We start from the raw sequence: 19,641 nt of genomic DNA, 5'->3' as shown, positions 1-19,641 counted from the left end.
GAGGACTTTGTCCTGCTGTAGTCTGTGGAGGATTGGGCGCTCTAATGCATGCCTACCTGCAGCCATGATGTAGCTCTTGTTGAAATGTATGGGAACCATGAGTGGGCCATTCATAACTTTGGTGAAAATATGTCTAACCCTCCTCCTTTTTGTCAGAAAAATGCGCTAACACTAAAACCTAGATAAAATGAACAATAATACTGCTATATGATTGGACAAGCACAGTATGTTGAGGCACACTTCTACAGAGAAAAAGAAATATAGCAACAGTGGACTAAAAATCATTTTTTTTTTAGATTTTTACCTAACGTGCTGCTGTCTTGCAATCCCCTGTGTGTCCACTGGGCTTCACACTTGTGCCATGAACACTTCTCAGAACATGATAGATGATTTGTCTTTGCCTGAATATCAAAATAATCTTGATGACTATTTTGGATGTAACAACCAGTCCATTATTGTTGTCATTAATATCCAGGTGACTGTTTGGAAATGATAAGAAACTGATGTTTCTTATGTCTTCATTCAACAAGAACATATCAGACTAATGGTATCTAAATTGCTTCCTAAACTGGAAATGAGAGAATTACACTTTGAACTGGTGTTGTGACCAAGTGACATTTAGTGGAGCTGCTCTACTGGCACCAAATTAGTGACTGACTGTGAGCGTAGTGAATTTCATTTTAGATATTAACCCATATACTTGCTATTTCAGTGAATTGCATACATTTGTCCATTTGAAAATGTACCCATATAGTAAGTGTAAAACTATTATAAATTCTGTTATAGTTTCCTGGCAGTTATTCAGCATTATTCAGCAACCATGGAGCAGCTTGATTGGTCTCTAGGCGGCATCATCACTGCAGTCTGTCCTCCTGCTGCTCATCTCATTGAGAAACTTGTTTACAATTAAAATCATTCAGAGCTAAAACCTGGCTGTAAATAAATAATAAAAGTAACATATGTGACTCAAATGCATGGTGTCTTTTCCCTTTAATTCTAAGAGCGAACGACGTGCACGCTGCGCGCCTCCGCTCACTCAACGTGCGCGCCGCCGACATCCAGTCGCGACCGTTAGTAGTGAATGCGGTGGTACCAAGGAGGAGAAAATCTGAGCGACCGAGCCGGGTGATGTGAAAAGTCACAACACCACTCCAAAACCTGGGTTTCCCACCGCATGCTTGGTCCGCCGAAAGGGATACGAGAATGTCCATTTGTCAGAGGGTAAGTTAGTAGTTTTTACACGCGTCTGAATTTTTGTTTTGGCACTTAGAAAGACTTGTTATTTTTGACGACGGATTGCCTGCAGTGTCTGCGCTCTCCCGTCCCGATCTCAAAATGGCGGAGAGGCCGAAAGCTAAGCTAAGCTAAGCTAGGTGGCAAAGTTGGCATTGACAAGAGCATCGATTTAGCGACAGGAACGCCAAGATAATCATCGGGGGACATTATTCAACTATGCTGAATGTGGCTGTCGCATTAAAACTAGTTCGCTGCTTCTCGGCCACTGCGTGATTAGCACCGAGGCACTTGTTGTGAAAACCTAGCAGAACATTTGGCTAACGCTAGCTGCGGCTATTTATGGAAGTTCTGTGGGGATGAGCTAACGTGGTTTGTTAGCCGGCTAAGCTAACTAGGGTGCTGTCAGCTTGCTGCCATATTTTCCACAGCCGGGTCAAAAAAGTCTGATGTTTCTAGAAAATGCATAAATTACTGTTAAAGAAACCTCTTTAATTTTCGCTGAACAACGTAATACTATGATGTCTAATCCAGAATTGTCTTGCGCTGGGGAATAACAGCTAACAGTCCTATAATCAAACTTAGGTTACATATCCCTTTCCCCTGCACGTTTTAACGCCTGATTGTTATTTATTTTCAACAAGTGGCTATGTAGCTCCGCTAGTTGTTGGCGCAGACCACCGCCCTTTGTGTGTTTTGGTACGGTGACTGTGTGGTTGGTGTAAATCTAGTCTGCTCATACTGACACCTCCACTTATCGTGCTAAGCTAACGTTAGCTTGAAAGGGCGTTGCTGAGCCATTGCTGCAACTTTGCCCTTGTAGCCATCGAGGCTTAGAAAGACGTCACCCGGGCCAGATTTTGAAGTCAGGCCCATTTCCCCTCTAAAATAAAGCAGCCCTAAGCAAATGTGGGTTGATTTTGTGCGTACGGCAAGCTATCTTAATGTAACGTTAATCAACAGAGGTTAGAGGAATCACAACCAGGGTGGAGACTAAAAAAAGGATCAATACAATACACTTAAAATGATCAAGGCCTTACAGATTTCACTGTACAAAACTATCTCAAGAGCTGAATTCTGCCAGATAATTGAATGCCTAGTGATTGTCCAATAGCTGCTATGGCAGTGCATTAAATGTAAAGGCCCATGCCTGTAGAATAGGTTATGGTCCCCATGTACTCCAGCATCTCAAGGATTTACCTATGTTATGTTTTCAAACAAGACAGGGTGCCACTGTAGGCTATGTTTTAATTCAATTGCATTTATACTGCATCCCCGCTTAATCTATTTCACCTCTGGGTGAGAAAAAAACTACATTTATCTTAGCAAAACATTTCTTAATTAAGTAGAAAATCAAAGATGTAGTGGTCTTATGTTTTGATATTCTGTCACTGTGTTGTCACGCTTAAATCTTAACTGTTGGCATTCATAACACATGGAGTTTGCTTCTGACAAAGGTTGAGTAACTTTTGAACTTAGTGTTTTTATTGTAGGGCTGTAGACTGATATCACAATGCCTACTGCTATGGAGACACTTCACTGGATGAGAATATGCATTGAAGTACTGTCAGTTACAGGAGAAACATTTGCCTTAATGTTTGATTTGTAATCAAGCATTGCCTTGTGGTTCAGTGTGTGCCAGCAGGGACTTGTTTGGCCTGAAGGTCAATCATAAGGAGGGGCATTGTACAGCAGCTTGACACAAACAGGGCACGACGACCAAAAGCTTGATAAGCAGCCAGAGCTAATGCATTGACTAGAGCTGCAACGTTGAGTTGGTTAACTGATTAGTTGTCAATTATCAAATTAACTGCCAACAATTTTAATAATCTATTCATCATTTTGAGTCATTTCTTAATAAAAAAATGTCAATTTTCTGACTTCAGCCTCTCAAATGTGAATATTTGCTGGTTGTTCTACTCCCCTTTGACAGTAAACTGAATATTTTTTGGGTTGTGGACTAGACATTTGAGGATGTCCTCTTGGACATTTTAAGGACCAAACAACTAATCAATGAAATTAGAAAATGTTTGACAGAATAATCAATAAGGAAAATAATCATTAGTTGTAGGGCTACCATTGGCTGGTTTCATTGCCTTTTTATTTTTCTAGGCTCAGAATTTTATTATTATTATCTATAATATATATATAATATAATATTATTTATTTGATATTTAAATCATGGGGTATTACATTATTTCATTGATATGTTCATATCAATGAAGTGCCCATAATCGATTGTTTGGATCAGTTATCAAGTGAGAATAATTAATTGATTCTACTTTTGTCTGTTTTGTTGTGATTGTAAATTGAATTAAATTAAATGTCTGGACTTTGGACTGTTACTGGAACAAAACAAGGCATCAGAAGATGTTGACTTGGGCTTTAGTGAACTTCCAATTTTTTTACAGACTGATGGATTCATTTAAAAAACACTTGATAGATTAACTGAAAATGGAAATAGTTGTTAGTTATTGTGTCCATCTTACTTTATGCCCAAAGTGAGGCTGTACCATTTGCTTACTTAATTTTACAGTCAAACAACCCAAAGGCATTCAGTCTGTACTGATATGTAAGCCTGAAATCAATTCAGAAAAGAGAACCTGTAAATGGATCAAATTGTCAAGTCATATAAGGATCACAGCATCACGTTTACAAATTAATTTCTACATAGAAATGCTGCTTTAATACCAGGATTGATAACTGATGTTCATTTGGAGAAGAGCGGTAAAGACTGTGTCACATCACGGCTGTACATGCAGCTTGTTTACCTGAACATGGCTCTGTGTTCAAGACACGTTTTCACTGCTCGGAGAAAGACGGATGAGGCATAATGAGCGTCACAGTCTGATATTGTAGCCTACTGGGAGATTAGTCACATCATTTGGTCAACTGTTTCACCGTTTAATACAAAGACGATGTGGTATGGTAACATTTTGTAGCTGTTGAGAGAACAGGAGAGGCCTGTAGGTTGTTGCGTCTGTGTTGTGGTCATGAGCCGATGCAGAGAGATGGGAGGCTGCTCCATCTCCAAGTGACGTCTCAGTTTTCTTCAGTGGCAGATAAATGAAATGCAGTTGTCATGCTGCCTGTGCTTCTAGTTGCCTCCATATTGACGCATGTAGTCCGTCACATATTGTGACAGGATTGTTTCTCTGCCTAAAATGCTTCATTATCTTTTAAGATTTATACTACAGGGTTCGGACAAAGTCTTGAAATCTTGGAAAATGCTTTTTTTTAGATTTAACGTTTACAAGATTGGTAAGATGCTTGAATTTGAGTACAGTCCTTGAAAAAGGATCTACACTATTATGTTATCGCTGTTACACTATTACTATTTTCATACTATTCATTATATATCATACTATTTACTACACACACACACACATATATATATATATTATACTATACTATTACATTACATTATAAATACATTTATAGTCTCAATTTAGATGTAGAGATAAAGGTCTTGAGAGTCTGGACATTTTTTGTTTTGGTAAAGTGCTTGAATTTTCTTCTTAATGCTGTACTAACCTTGATAGTATTTATGTCCCAATTGGGTTCATTTAGCCCCGATCCAAGTCCCTTAATGTTTGATATTTTTCCGATTACTGAACCCAATCCAATGTTTCTATTTACCTAAATGTTGATTAAATATATATTTGACACGTTTAAATAACAGCTGTAGCCTTCTGAGTTTGGCACTCCTTCTTTCTTCGTGGTTCAAAACTAGGGCTAAACAGTGGCCCTAGAGACCACATAAACAATCTTTGACAGAGTACAGACGACGGCTGGCAGAGAGCGCACAAACGCACCATCAGACACGGTTTACCTTCGGCCTGCCAAGTTATTGACAGAATTAGTTTTTAATCTTAACAGGTGAACGTGATGCTCAGTGCCAGCTAAAATGAAAAGCTGCTACACAAATGTTTTCTGTTTGGTTAATAAGAAAGGGAAGAAGGATAAATCAATCACCGGTGGAGTGTTGTTCACACTGTTCACACTATCACCCGATCAATACAGGATATTTGAGGCAGATATTGATATGAGAGTTTAAAAAATCTGATAATGATACATTTGCTGATATTAATTTTTCTTTGCCCAACCAGAAACATAAATAAATAAATTATCGCTGCTCTTTAGACAAACTGAACGGTAACACTGCTTCAAAACATATCTTTGGCATTTCTTTACTTCAATTTCTTCAATTACCTCTTCATTTACTGGCCAACATGCTGATGTGCTGGTATTGGTATATCTGCAATGAGCTAATATCAGCTGATACTTCTCTGTTTGATACACAGTAGGAGTATTAGCAGTAGGTTGTTTGACACTTAGGACGAAGTGTTTTTTATGCCTTCATTGTTCACTCATCAGGTTGTTAGGTAGGGCTATTACATTATAACATTTAGTTTGTTGTATTTACAGTCTGATTGGAATCGTTTTATTTGGATAGTAGAAATTTGTCAGTAACATGATACAATCTTCATTTTATGGTATTTCCATAAAGTTAATCCTTATTGTACTTTATGCAGATGTGTATTTCATTGTGCTTTTGTTTCTTGTCTTTTATTTAAGTGATGTATTCATGTACCACAGGTGGACCGTTGTCTTTTCGGATGAACACACTAGAGATCAAACTGAGGCCCTTCTGTTGGGTCTCGCTGCGACAAGTCCATAATTTTATAACTGGCCTGTTGTGGAGAAAATTGTCAGGCATTTGCGATTCCAAGTAGTGGTACTGCACAGTTTGAGTGTGTAACTACGAACGTGACTGGAAATGGGAGTGCGTTATTTGGTGACACTGGTGATCGAGTCTGTTCTGACACTCAGATTGGAAATATACACCTACATCCATACACATACTTAATATTATACTCCTTAATATATACATGATATACATGATTTGCTAAACTCTGTACACAACGAAGAGATTATCCTTCCTCTCTTAGTAGCACTGACCATTACTTTTATCAGTTAAAATAGTGCACTCACCAGTGGCAGGTCACATCAGCTTTCACTAATTAATGTTAATTCCATGAGTGAGTTGGTAATGGGCCAAAATAAAACTTGGCTGCTGATGTGTGCTCTCTGTAAGGTGCTGTCTGTCCTCTGGATGTTTGACATTTTACCTGTAACCTTACTTTTGGTTTATATCTACGTTAGTGCTGCAACTAATGATTTTTATTATTGAGTCATGAAACTGGTGGTCATTTTGCACAATTAATCACTCCGTCCGTCTCCTTTTTTCTTTAATATTTAAAAGCCAAAAGATAATCAGTTTAAAATGATGATAGAACACCTTCTTGAGTGACAGAGAGGTGAAATGATAAAACTTCTGTGTCAAAATATGTTTATTTTTCACCAGGAACTGACCACAGACGGTGCCCACGCATGAACAGATGCATATTGTACGATAGCTTTGCAAACATTTTGGCTTTCGTCCTCCTTTACTAGAATCTTACTTATGTGTGCAAATTCATTCAAAGCAACCATTGTATTTTAGGAGAGATGGACTGAGTAATCAGATGATTGCACAGGTTGTAAACAAACCTCCTCGACATTATTTCCTTTTGATAAGCCTGATATACAGGCAGGACCTTGAACCTGTCTTCTTTATTTATGACTGCCCATGTTGTCACTGTAACCTTAGATGACCACATTTACCTTTCACTGGCGGACTCGTGCAGGAATTGAAAATATTCTTCAGCCCAGGCGTCACACTGTCACTTGTTTGTTCTTCACGCCCCATTATCAGTGCGTTCCTCTAAAACTCAAATACAGTCGCTGGTGAAGCTCAGAAGTCTCAGGCAGGTGGTTACGTAAGAGTTGAAAGGTTGTTCTGTTTGGTCAAAAGGCTATTTTTGAACCACGCTGAGTGCTGCTTGGCTAAAATCACTAACTGTGTCCTGTCAGCTCAGAGCACTCTTCTTGTTTGCAGGCAGGAAAAAAGGAGTTCTCTCCAGGACACTTAAGGCACGTCCCTGGCTAAATGTTTTGTTGTCCGCTGCAGCTGCCATGCTCTCACTGAAAGGAAACACACAAGTGCTCATCTGTGGAGTAGAAATTGTTGCAGTAAGGCTGCAACTCACTGTCGATCACTCTGTCGACTGTCATTCATTTGTTTGCATAATTGTTTGGTCCATAAAAATGTCAGATAATGAAAGAAAAAGTTGAACATTGTTTCTCTAAGCCCAAGATGAAAATGTCATAGAGGACTGAAGAAACCAGAAAATATTCACATTCACACAAGCTGAAATCAGACAATTAGGAGTTTATTTCTTGAAAAAAATTAATCAATTCTCAAAATTGTTTGTGATTAACAGATGAGACCGAATTAATAAATCAACTAATCATTGCAGCTCTAACAAACTATTAAACACAAATAAATCTGAATATTATGAGTATCATTCGGTTATTTTTTTGCTTGAAGTACTCTTTTGTGTTCGAAGCAGCATCTGGCCACAGACGGTAAAACAGACAAGAGCAATGCACCACACAATAATACAGGCAAGGGCGTCTCGCTGTTAAGGTCCTCACTCCGTGTCTCGACTTAATCCTGTTAGCTACCGTCCAGTCCCTTCTTTACATTGCACTGTCAGCTGTATGGAGGACTTGTGGTCTCTATCACTGAGAAACACACACACACACGCACAGAGTCTAGGTTGTCTGGTCTAGCCGCTAAGCAGCTTAGTCCTATTGTGGCCCCAGGTGCCAGCAGTGTTGAAGCTCAGGAAGTGAACACTCTTATTAGCTCCACAATCCCCGAGTGGTGTGTTTTGATTTGTCAGCGTGTGCTGTTGATCTGTGCTCTTCTGTCGTGTTGATCACATTGTCCCAAAATACAGAAGGAACTAGAACTAAAATCAACTGTGTTCTAAACTCCCACAGTTGAAGCCAGCTTTTACCACTAGCACACTCGATGAAGCCTAAAGATTACATCTGTGATAACATAATTGGTACAAAGTCATGCAGGTAAAATGAGCAGAATCGTCTGCTACGTGAAAAACAATCCTTGGCTCATGCAACATCCAGAAGTTCAGATTAAGAGTGCACAAGTTGGAGAGTTGTTGTTCCGGTTTATTTTGAATATTTTCCTTTGAAATGTATGTAGATATAATGCAGTAAACTTAGTGTCAGCAATAGTTTGATGATGTTTGCATTAATGAATGAACAGGGGCTGATAAGATGGCCTCTCCCTACTTCCTAGTATTGTCTGTTAAATGTTGGACTTCCCCACTGTCTTGCCTCTCTGCATCATTCGCTCTAACCTTATTAAAACCTATAGTGTATGTGTTTGTATGACTTGTTACATATGTTTACTGGAAAGAGCAGATTAGAAAACTATTTCTATTTTCTTTGTTTTGTCTTTTTTTTTTTTTTTTTGATAACCTGATTGTACTCACTAATTTGTACTTTAATCCTGGAATATGTATGTATTTTTTTTGTAACCATTAGTTGTTTCCCGTCTCCCCTCTCTCTTCCTCAGGTGATGGGCACGTGTGATCAGTGAGTGAGACTTGGGCCAGAGAATACTTGTGGAGCCTTGTCTTGACACTTGATTGACAGCGGTATCTCCAGCTCGCCTCCCTCTGTGTGGCACTCTCCTCGCCACCTCCGAGCCTGTGAAGGAAGAGCACCAGCGAGGGATCGGACGCCTCCCCACCACGCTCTTCCCAGCCAGACTCCCCCAGCACATCACCTCACCCTCACCTCCCCCAGAGGGAGAGAACAGCAGCCACCATGGTGCTGTCACAGAGACAAAGAGATGAACTGTGAGTGCCTGGATGTAAATATGAGGGCGTGCAGGCTCATTATATATGCAAACAAGAGCAGACATGTAGACAAACACACATGTTGTGCTCATGAGGAGGTGTGTTGGCTTTTTAGCAATACCTCAAAGTTTCACCACAAGCCCAGCTGTGCATCACATTTTTCAGTTTTCTCAGTTTTCTCCTTTTGATAGAAAGCAGTGGAATATGTTCAGCTGTTTGGGCTGAAGTCATCCAGAAGAGTTTAATGCAGATGTTGTGAGAAAGTGCATTCCTTATTCCTAATCATTGAGGAAATGTGAAGACGTGAACTTCAAGGAGCTTCACTTGATAGCTACTTAGTGAATATTTCATAACCCACATGACAGGAGCAAAGACGTGAGGGGGATGGGGGAAGGAGGAGGAACTTAACATAATGGCAGGTTAATGTGAGCAGCTCTGTGCTGCAACGTTGGCCATTATCATACCGTATCTTATCATACGGTATGTATCCAGGTCAATACTTGGTCCAGTCAGCACAAAATGGCAGATATGCTACCTTCTCATCTTGGTGTATCCCCTGTTATTGAAGAAAATCTGGACTGCTCATGTTCTGATGAGTTTAAATGGGGATTTCATTGGTATCATTTAGTGGAAATCCTGCTGCCGTTGACGGTTTAATGTTCAAAGTCTGAAAAAGACGATTGTATGGGGGTTACAGTTATCATTCAAAGTAGCCTTGAAGCTGCAGCCTAAATTTAGCACAGTAACTCATGAAATATTCACCCTTCATCTCATAAAAGAGCTGTTCCCCCTCATTTGTACAAGTGTGTGCACGTACATCTGTGTGTGTTTGTGTGTGAATCCACATGTGTGTTTTAGGTTTCCATGTGTTTGTGGTTGCCCTGTCCTCAACGTCTTTCATCATCTGTGCTCTCTCTTTGTGGCCATGCTCTGGTTTCCATAGCAGCACAACACAGTTTTCCAGTGATTCGGTCCTCGTGTTTTGTTTTCTTCACCGAAGGATTGAAATTTCTTATGGCACTCGCTCATATTTGCTGACATTTAAGGTGGAACTGTGAAACTTGAATCCCATTGCTCCCATCTGTTAGACAGGGTGTGGTCTCTTCTCTTTTAAGGAGGAACCAGTATTTCTGTTAAGGTGGAGCTAATGTTTAATAAATGACAACCTCACTTTGTCTTTACTGACAGGTTATTTATTTAACACAAATGAACTGAAATTGCACCAATATTGACTGTGTAAGTGTGGCAGTGTGTACATCTAAGCATTTGTGTGGATCTAATCTGTAACTAGTGATGAATTAATGCCTGAATTCAAAAATCTGTTTTTATTCCACCTTTTTTCAGAAACCGGGCTATAGCAGACTATCTCCGTTCCAATGGATACGAGGAGGCCTATTCCACCTTCAAGAAAGAGGCAGAGTTAGATATGGTAAGGGGAGGCTGGTCCATAAAATGTCAAAACCAATGCCAAAATAACATGAACATTTGTGATTACTTAGAGGAATGTGGATCCCTCTCTCAGTGTCTGTCTTCTCTCCCTCGTAGAATGAAGAGGTAGATAAAAAGTATGCAGGTCTTTTGGAAAAGAAATGGACCTCAGTCATCAGATTACAGAAGAAGGTAAGGTGTACAGCGTAGTTGTAGTGGCATGGACAATGCTTCATGAAATGTAATGCTCATTCCTTGTGGCTATGCTGCCCCACTTATCTAGAAATGTGCAAATACAAAAACTATTTTATTTCAGATTTAAACTACCAGGTGGACAGCATGATAATAACTTGATAACTTGTCTTGATTAAAGAATTACATTGTTTTTTTTAAAACTGGGATAAACATTTGCTGATCACCGACTCATGACTCTGCCTCAGGTGATGGAGTTGGAGTCAAAGTTGAATGAGGCGAAGGAGGAAATGACACACGGAGGATCTGTAGGTCAGAAGAGGGACCCCAAGGAGTGGATCCCCCGTCCCCCTGAGAGATACGCCCTGAGTGGGCACCGCGCTCCAGTCACGCGTGTCATATTCCACCCCGTCTTCTCTGTCATGGTCACAGCCTCCGAGGACGCTACTATCAAGGTGTGTGTGTGTGTGTGTGTGTGTAAACAGGGTTTAGGCTACACACTGAGCTGCCAGTTTATTAGGTGCAGCGAGCTAAACCTGATGCAATCCAGTACAACAGAACTGCCAAGAAATGACCTCACTTTATGTATCCTGTCATGAAGTGATATCCCACATATGTCTGTGGGCGATGACACAATAGATTGAACATTCAATCTGAAGCCATATAATCAACATCACTGCAGCCTCCAGAGTGCTCATGGAGTTAAATCAATACCTTTCTTACACAGATTCAACTCACAGTGGAGGTGCACCTGCATTACAACTGGCCACTTCACTCAGACAAATGTAACACAGTATACACAATATATTTACGTAATTCTGTATTGCTAAAATTTGTGTTGCAAGTGCTAAAAATTTTGAATGTTTTTCAAAGCACCATCTTGACCTACTGCAGTGCCCTAAAATGGAAATGTCATCAGTGTATACAACATGTCAGTGTCAAGAATTAACAGCATTATCATACCAATATATTATCCATGTATACCGTTATAGTACCAGTTTGTTCACATACTGTAACATCTTTGAGCTGCCTTGTCTAACTGATCACTGCTTTGAAAATGTCTGTCTAGCAGGAATATTACAGCACAGTGATGGCTGTGAGCAGCAACATTTATAAGCAAAATCAGTGAGCGCTGCAGCACACCGCAACATGGCCTCTGCAGCTCTGACCCTTCAGATCAAAGCTCTATTGCAGATCTGAGGTTGTTCTCCCTTTTTATCCTCTGTGCTTCTGCTTCAATACCCCTATCCTCCTCCTCCTCCCTCCCTCCCTCCCTTCCTCACTCGGTTTCTTTTTTCTGCTTTGTCACCGTTCATCTGTGTGGAGATGGGCTGATGCTTGTGTTGTCAAAGGCAACACTCCAGCACCTTGAGAAACATGCAAATCTGTTTCTCTTTCAACCCATCCCCCTTCCCTCCCTTTCAGCCTTTTTATTGATTAAACAGTGTCAGCAGATTGTTTCATTCATGTAACTTGATTTTAGCTGGAAGGATATTCTCAACCGTTTAAACTGTGTTCAAACAGCTTGACCTACGTGTTCACCTGTGCAATTTTCAGGATCAAAATTTAAGTTTAAAGCCAAAACACATCATCTAACCTGCACCCCAACCTGCCTGTTGAACAAAGCAAAAAACACACATTTGTCATCTGATTGTAAAACTCCCTGATCACTGACTTTCCATGCCTCCACATCAATTATCAATTATAAGTTTTTTGCTTTAGGCTGCTAGACTTTGTTAGATTTCAGCATATCAACAATTTCATAGTCACATTTGATCCTTAGATGAGTTAAGCAGTTTGCTAATTGGATAGTGTGAGACTGAAGTGCCTCGCTGATTGGCTGTCTCTGTCTGTGGTTTTTAGGTGTGGGACTATGAGGCTGGGGACTTTGAGCGAACCCTGAAGGGCCACACAGACTCTGTGCAGGACATCTCCTTTGACCAGACGGGAAAGCTACTGGCTTCATGTTCAGCTGACATGAGCATCAAACTTTGGGACTTTCAGGGGTTTGAGTGCATCCGAACAATGCATGGTAAGAGATATTTACAGAAATGTTACCGTACAGGTGTTGAGGTGAACTCGGACCAGTTAACACAGCTAAACTCTTGACTCTGTTGTCCAGGCCACGATCACAATGTGTCGTCTGTAGCCATCATGCCAAATGGTGACCACATAGTGTCTGCCTCCAGAGACAAGACCATCAAGATGTGGGAGGTGGCCACTGGGTAAGTCTCACCACCGGAAGCTCTCATAGACACTAGTTAGTTTAATTTATACCAAAAGCTGCTCTTTTGACTTACAATATTTCCTCCTGCAGGTACTGTGTGAAGACATTTGCCGGCCACAGGGAGTGGGTTAGGATGGTGCGTCCCAACCAGGACGGCTCGTTGATCGCCAGCTGCTCCAATGACCAGACAGTGCGCGTCTGGGTGGTCGCCTCGAAGGAGTGCAAAGCTGAGTTACGGGAGCACGAACATGTGGTAGAGTGCATTGCCTGGGCCCCTGACAGTGCTCACCCCACCATTCTGGAGGCCACAGGCTCAGAGGTATGTAGAGCTGCTGCATTTATCTACAGCGGATGTTTGTGTATGCTAAGTTCAGCCGCAGCGTTGCCTAAATGACTACCTCATAAGATATTTATGTTAAATGAAACTAACAACTAACATATAACAGAAGAGGCACCATTTCAGTGAGGACATACCTGCATCTATTTTTATAGCCCATTCAACAGACATACTTGGCAGGTCTGTGAGGCTGTACTTGGGCACAGTGGTGCTATGAGCTAAATGCTAATGTTAGCATGCTGACACACTCAGAGTGACAATGCAAACATGTTGATAATCAGCAGGTATAATGTTTACCATCTGTACGGTCTCAGTGTAGTGTGTGAGCATGCTAACAGCTGAGACTGATAGGAACGTCACTAGTTTGTATATTTTAAAATACGGGACAAATTAGGAATTTGATCTGATGTTGGTTATCGACGAAAAATGTAAAAGTGGGAATTCATCCCGGCTGACATACATTGGCCTCCCTGGAGAAAAAAATGCTGCTTTATATCTAAGAAGGCATCTTTTTGCTGATGAACTGCAGTGTTGTCTTTCATGTAGCCAATCCCTGTTTGTTACATCTTCCCCGTATCTGTTTTTTAGAGCAAGAAGAGTGGAAAACCTGGCCCTTTCCTTCTCTCTGGATCCAGAGATAAAACGATTAAGATGTGGGACGTCAGCATTGGCATCTGCCTCATGACTCTGGTGTGTAGCCTTGTGGACTGTTTCAGTTTTACTGCTTATTAGCGTAGGGAGTGGTGAGTAATCAGTCTTGTTTCTTCAGGTGGGACATGACAACTGGGTGCGTGGGGTGCTGTTTCATCCTGGAGGAAGATTCATAGTGAGCTGTGCTGATGACAAAACTATTAGGATCTGGGACTACAAGAACAAACGCTGCATGAAGACCCTGTGTGCCCATGAACACTTTGTTACCTCTCTGGGTAAGACGGTTATTAATGGAGTTAATTTAGCATCTTCTCAAACATTAACCTGCATCCTGTAAAAAATCTAGAACGTAAATCCAAGCTGAAATGCTGCCTTTGTAATTAGGATTAAACTTATTCCGAATGAACTTGTTGAAATTATTGATCTCCTCTTCGATACAGCGTATTTGACCAAATGTTTACCTCTCTTGCAGATTTCCATAAGACTGCTCCCTACGTGGTGACGGGCAGCGTCGATCAGACAGTCAAAGTCTGGGAGTGCCGCTGAGACTGCCCCCATCTCTTGCCCCGCCGCCTCTCCAAAAGCCCTAAAACCCCTCCTACCCGACCCCTCCTGCCCCTCTGTCCTGACACCCCAGCCCCTTACCTCTCGCACTCCAAACCATAGTTGACCACGGCGCTTCACCTTCTCCCCGTCCCCGTCCCCGTCCCCGTCCCCGTCCCCGTCCCCGTCCCCGTCCCTGTCCCCATCCCCATCCCTTCTCCTCACCTCCCCCTCCTCCCCTACATCGGTCCAGCCCTATTAAGATGACTATTGTCCTTTTATGTAAATTATTCTGGATGTAGGGTACGCTTAATAAATGTCACGCAATCTCTGACACATAAACACACTCAAAAGATAAGAAGTATTCCTTGCATGGTGAATCAAACAAAAAAAATTGTATACTGTTAAATTTGCCGAATTTGCATACTGTTGTCATGACTTCCTGTCGGATCAAAGGGTAAATATCCTTGTGTACTAGTGCAGGTGGATTTCGGTTAACTGACTGACCGCACCCCTCGTTGAAGGGGTTTAGGTTTTGTTTTGTTTTACTCCATGCCTCCGTTGTCATGGTCTGTCACTGCGTGGATGGTGGTAGAGAAAGTGTGAGGAAAGAGTAAGAATAAAAGCGCGAGAGTGGGAGGAAGCTGTCCAGGAGGCGATGATGACAAGTCGAAGAAAATATTAAGCGGGATGCAGCTCCCTAGATGAATCACATGAGATTCTGTGGTCGAGTGCACGTGTACATGTGTGTATACATTGCGTGAGTGTGTGTGTGTTTGTATATTACGACAGGAGAATCTCTCTGCTGTCTCTGCTCTGATGGTCATTGGAGAGAGAGGAGGCAAAGCTTCTCATCCACTGTGTTCATTCATACTACTTCATCTCTTTTAACAAACTTGCTTTCTAGTAGACACTCACAGGACCTTAACGATCCCTAAGCTGCTGAGAGCACAGGCACACGCCCCATAGCAAAAGTGTGTTTTACAGAGGAAAAAGTCTGCTCACCTTTTTATGAGGTTTGTGTGTGTGTGTATGTCGGCCCAGAGAATCGCCCAGTGCCCTCTTGCTCGCTATCTCTGCCTTGTTAACCCATTGAGGGCTCCCTCACACGGGATTTTCATTCTGCTTTCTGTGGTCTCACCGCTCTCTTTACACACACATGCACATACACTCACAAATGCACATACACGCACAGTAAAAGTTGTGTATCAATATATCTGGATGTCATTGTTTGCAACATAATGAAATAAAATTCTGTAAATATAAATATGTTCGTGTGCTTTCTTTGAGGTAAGGAAGTGAAATGAGACGAAGGGAAAACTTCTGGAAGTCAGGCAGGATTTGCCACCACAAAGTTTCATAGTGAGGTCAGGTCCTGCAGCACTCTCTCCAGTCCATCCCATTACAAACACATTAAATGCACCAATGCTTGTATGGTGAGAAAGCCAACTACTTTGTGCTGTGCAGGTTTACTTCTCTATTTTTATCTGCTGTGACAGTTGATAATACTAAAGTACAATCATGCAGGGCTGTTCAGTTCCAGAGGTGAAGGGCCGGAGCCTCGCAGCTCTTTGTTCCTCACTGGTAGGTGATGAGCCACACCTGCTCTGTATGTACCTGAGACCAGGTGTAGCCTGTTAACCACTCCAGGACTGGAACTGAACAGCCCTAAAAGCGAAAGAGCAAAGAGAAAGAAATGGGTCAGCAGACAGAAACTGGAAAGCTCCAATTCTAGACAGTGAATATTATTTATGTATAACTATCTGGCTCTGGTGCTGCACTACGGCCTCTTAGAGCGTCTTCAGACAACTTGTATCTGAGCACAGGAGATGTTGACTTTGATGCAAACAGAGGAGGGACAAATCAGTCTTGACCTCGCAGTTTTTATTTTTGAATGAAAGATGAGTTGGGAGATGGGGATTTGGTGGTATTAAGGCGTATAACAAACACTATAATAACTTTTGACGTTTATTCCTCAGGTGCAGCTCAGTTACTTAGACTGCAAGCTCAGAACGGAGAGGCAAAGACATCAGGAGGCAGCAGGGACAGTTCAGGCCCCCTTATCAATTATGTACGGTACCCCAGCCTACTTCTGTGCTCACACACACACACCTGCTCACTCACCCACACAGCAATTACTCTTTCTCTGTGCTCTGCAGTATCCTGGCAACAGTTGCCAGGATGGCAAGTGTGCGAGCACCACACCTTGCTCTGTCCTGCAGGTCCGTGAGGGTGGAGAGACGGGGAGTGCCGCAAAGACAAATGCAGAAGCCAAATAAGAAAGTTATTACAGCATAAGGCTCGCCTAGTGAAAATGACACTGACAATGTGAACACAGCACGGTGGAGTGAAGCTGCTGAGCCAGACGTGTGTGCTGAGAAGTGGCTTCATGGGACTTATAAACCTGTCTATGTCTGAAACTCGCGTTTCTCCGCAGAGGCACTGGAGTAGAAACATTGGCCTACATCCCCCCGCCACCAGTCTCTCATGCCTTGCACACACTTTTCCCCTCATGCAAGCTAAAGACATCACAACAGGGTAGATGGAGCTCACTTTCTCATTTATGTTGCTTCTAGGTCACCCACCTCTCCCCCACTGACAAAACTGTTGATGCAGATTCACAGCAAAAGACAGAAAGTGAAAGGAGCTGCAGAGAGGTATAAGCCAGCGTTGATTCAGATAAGCTGGCATGATATGGACGTGCTGAGAGGTTTCAAGGTCAGTGCATACACCGGACCGGTCTGTCAGATGTAGCAGTTTTGATTGTCTCAGAGGGAGGAACAGTTTCACACGGGAGGCTCTTATTTTATCATATGCAGGTAGATATTGGTAGTTTCTAGTGCAGACCGCAGCACAGACAGCTGCAGGGTCTGTGGTAATATATAGGTTTGTGTGTCATACCAGTATAGCTTACGTGTGTCCCACTATAGTTTACGTGACCAGCATTCTAATCCCTGCAAAGCCTGAGGCGGAGCAGTTTTGGATGAGGTTTATTACAGGATGTGGCGCTCTCTAGTGGTAGCATGTACTGAGAGCTTCAATTTTCTCCATATGGAAAAAAACAGCTGCCTCACTGCATTATGTACAGGCGGGCAGTGGTCACATTGAAGTTGTGGAAAAGATACCAAACCCAATGCATCTTGTGTCTCAGCAGAGGAGGAACATTAATGTGAATTAGTTATTGTATTTATTATGCTCTCACAGTGACGGTAAGACCAAGAAAAACCTTGACGAAAAAGTGGACATTTGTTCAAATCAGTAATGCTTTCCAAGTGCAGGATTAGGGCTGTCATTGGAGTTGTGGTTCAGGGTAAGAATAAGTTACTTAAGGAGTGAATGTTTAATGTTCAACACAAAAATTCATCTAAGATCCAAGAAGTTTACATTTTCATTTAAGGAAGCTGATCAAAGTGTCCCAGTGGTGGTAATGTCCACCACCTTTAGTTGTTATTCTTTAAAATACTTTGACGTCATTTCACATGTAGTAAAATTTGGATTGTTTTGGGCATAATTTAAGTTAAGGGTTTGGGTTATGGATACTGTCGGAGTTATGGAAGTAAGTTGTGATTGTGGAAGGAACTTTTGTGAGAAATGTTAAAACAATGTGCAATGAGGGGCGTTTTTTTGTGCGCGTTCATCACAAAGAAACAAGCAACAAATCCACAAGTTCTTATTTTGATTAAAGCTGAACAATTAAGGTTTTTCTTTTTATTTATCCTGTCTGTGACGTCACACACTCTTTGCTGAGTACATTTGATCTCTGAAGAGTTTCCCTGTTTAAAGTCTCCTGTCTTGCATTGCTTCCCCCGTCTCCGCTCTGTACATCCACTAGTGATGCAGCACTTCTAACTGGGTCAGCCCGTCCCTGCCTCACGTCCCTCCCACCCTGCCCATCTCCTCCAAGCCACCCCTTCCTCCGCCTCCCCTTTTTTCCTCTGTATGTGTATACATACCGATAGGCGTCTTTTTTTTCATACAGCTCATGTGCTTACCATGTGCAGCAGCTCTTTCCTCCCAGTCCTCTCCCTCCTCCCCCTTTTCTGCCTGATCTATTTCCTGTCATCCAGTCAAGTCATACATACAGTCACGGCGCCTCAGTATGTCACTTGCATTTGTTTCTTATCATCTTGAGTTTCAGGTTTTTTCACTTAGTAATGCTGTTAGGAGGTTCGTACCGGCATGGCGTGGCGATGGCAGCTCTAATGTGCTTTTGAGCTGCTGTTTTGATTGGCTGAGACAGTCAGACCCGGTGATGTCGTGGAGGATATATACGACTGAGCGGTGCCCAATCAAAGACTGTTACCATGCAGCCATGCATACACTACATACATGCATCTGTATACAGTATGTAGACAAACACACCACTAGCAAAAACCGTTAATCATAACTCTAAAATAAGATTTATCTTTACTCTGAGGGAGATATACATTGCTGTTGCATTGCATATACTGCATCCAACATCTGGTCACAGCATGCAATATCCAACATAGGAAGCAGTTCTTACATGCACCATATCAGAGAAAGAGAAAATCCTCGCGATGCAGCAAATCACAATGATTTTTCCAGTGGGTGTGAGATGAGAAAAATCTGGAAAAGAGATGCAGTAAACTGGCAAGAAAAAAAGTGAAATTAAAAACCATTGTAATAGAGGGATAGTTGTGAAATAAGTAACAAACTAACTTTATGCACATTTTGTCAAGATTTGGAGACATTTACAGCACAACATGAACAATACATACCAACATATTCGGTTTGATAAGTTAATTTGATTAGACATAGTATTAAGGTATTTTGGCTGCCACTTAATAATACAAATATTTTTTTCTGTGGCAAAGAAAACATGACAATTTATCTCTTTGCTCAGAGTTGGCCTTTTTGTGTGGGGAAAAATAATATGTCTATTTATGCTCTGTAAAAAATTCTGCAGCCTATATCACTTAATAGTTGCTCATTTAAATGTTAATGTCAATCTGTGCTTCCAAAACACAATTGAGGTTTTATATTTAATAATTTAATAAAAATAACTGTCTTATTATCGCCTCTCTCACCATATTAATCATAATGATGCCCTACCTTTGGTGTACAATACATTCTGATTTTATCTCATTTATAAAACCTTTGTAATTACTGGTAGTGGTTATTATTTTAGCTCCAAACATCACCCATCACTGAATAATGAGAATAGCATCTTCCACTCTTTATTCACCCACATCCACCCTAAGCTCCGCCCCTCATTTGATTGACAGCTCTGGTCC

At 41.6% G+C, this 19,641-nt stretch overlaps 2 protein-coding genes across 2 annotated transcripts in view; one reads left to right on the top strand and one right to left on the bottom strand.

The window, feature by feature from the left end:
* The window catches only part of abhd11 (abhydrolase domain containing 11), a 179,492-nt gene that overhangs the window by 36,573 nt on the left and 123,278 nt on the right, over window positions 1–19,641 (bottom strand). The gene's annotated exons all lie outside the window — the stretch shown is intronic.
* On the top strand, window positions 1,084–15,653 carry LOC139212635 (lissencephaly-1 homolog B). The gene is made up of 11 exons (XM_070843113.1): window positions 1,084–1,221; window positions 8,723–9,008; window positions 10,353–10,437; window positions 10,554–10,628; window positions 10,877–11,083; window positions 12,492–12,660; window positions 12,751–12,853; window positions 12,946–13,174; window positions 13,781–13,882; window positions 13,962–14,118; window positions 14,316–15,653. Exons 2-11 carry the CDS (start codon window positions 8,977–8,979, stop codon window positions 14,387–14,389), a joined length of 1,233 nt encoding a protein of 410 aa, XP_070699214.1. The 5' UTR covers window positions 1,084–1,221; window positions 8,723–8,976; the 3' UTR covers window positions 14,390–15,653.

The sequence above is a fragment of the Pempheris klunzingeri genome, chromosome 14, assembly GCF_042242105.1.
Source record: "Pempheris klunzingeri isolate RE-2024b chromosome 14, fPemKlu1.hap1, whole genome shotgun sequence".
Lineage (NCBI taxonomy): Eukaryota > Metazoa > Chordata > Actinopteri > Acropomatiformes > Pempheridae > Pempheris > Pempheris klunzingeri.
This window is presented reverse-complemented; position numbering and strand designations above follow the sequence as displayed.

Coding starts and splice junctions, on each gene's coding strand:
- LOC139212635 (XM_070843113.1), top strand. CDS start 8,977: ATGGTGCTGTCACAGAGACAAAGAGATGAACT. Junction 13,883..13,961: donor GCATCTGCCTCATGACTCTG/GTGTGTAGCCTT, acceptor TTGTTTCTTCAG/GTGGGACATGACAACTGGGT. Junction 14,119..14,315: donor ACACTTTGTTACCTCTCTGG/GTAAGACGGTTA, acceptor CCTCTCTTGCAG/ATTTCCATAAGACTGCTCCC.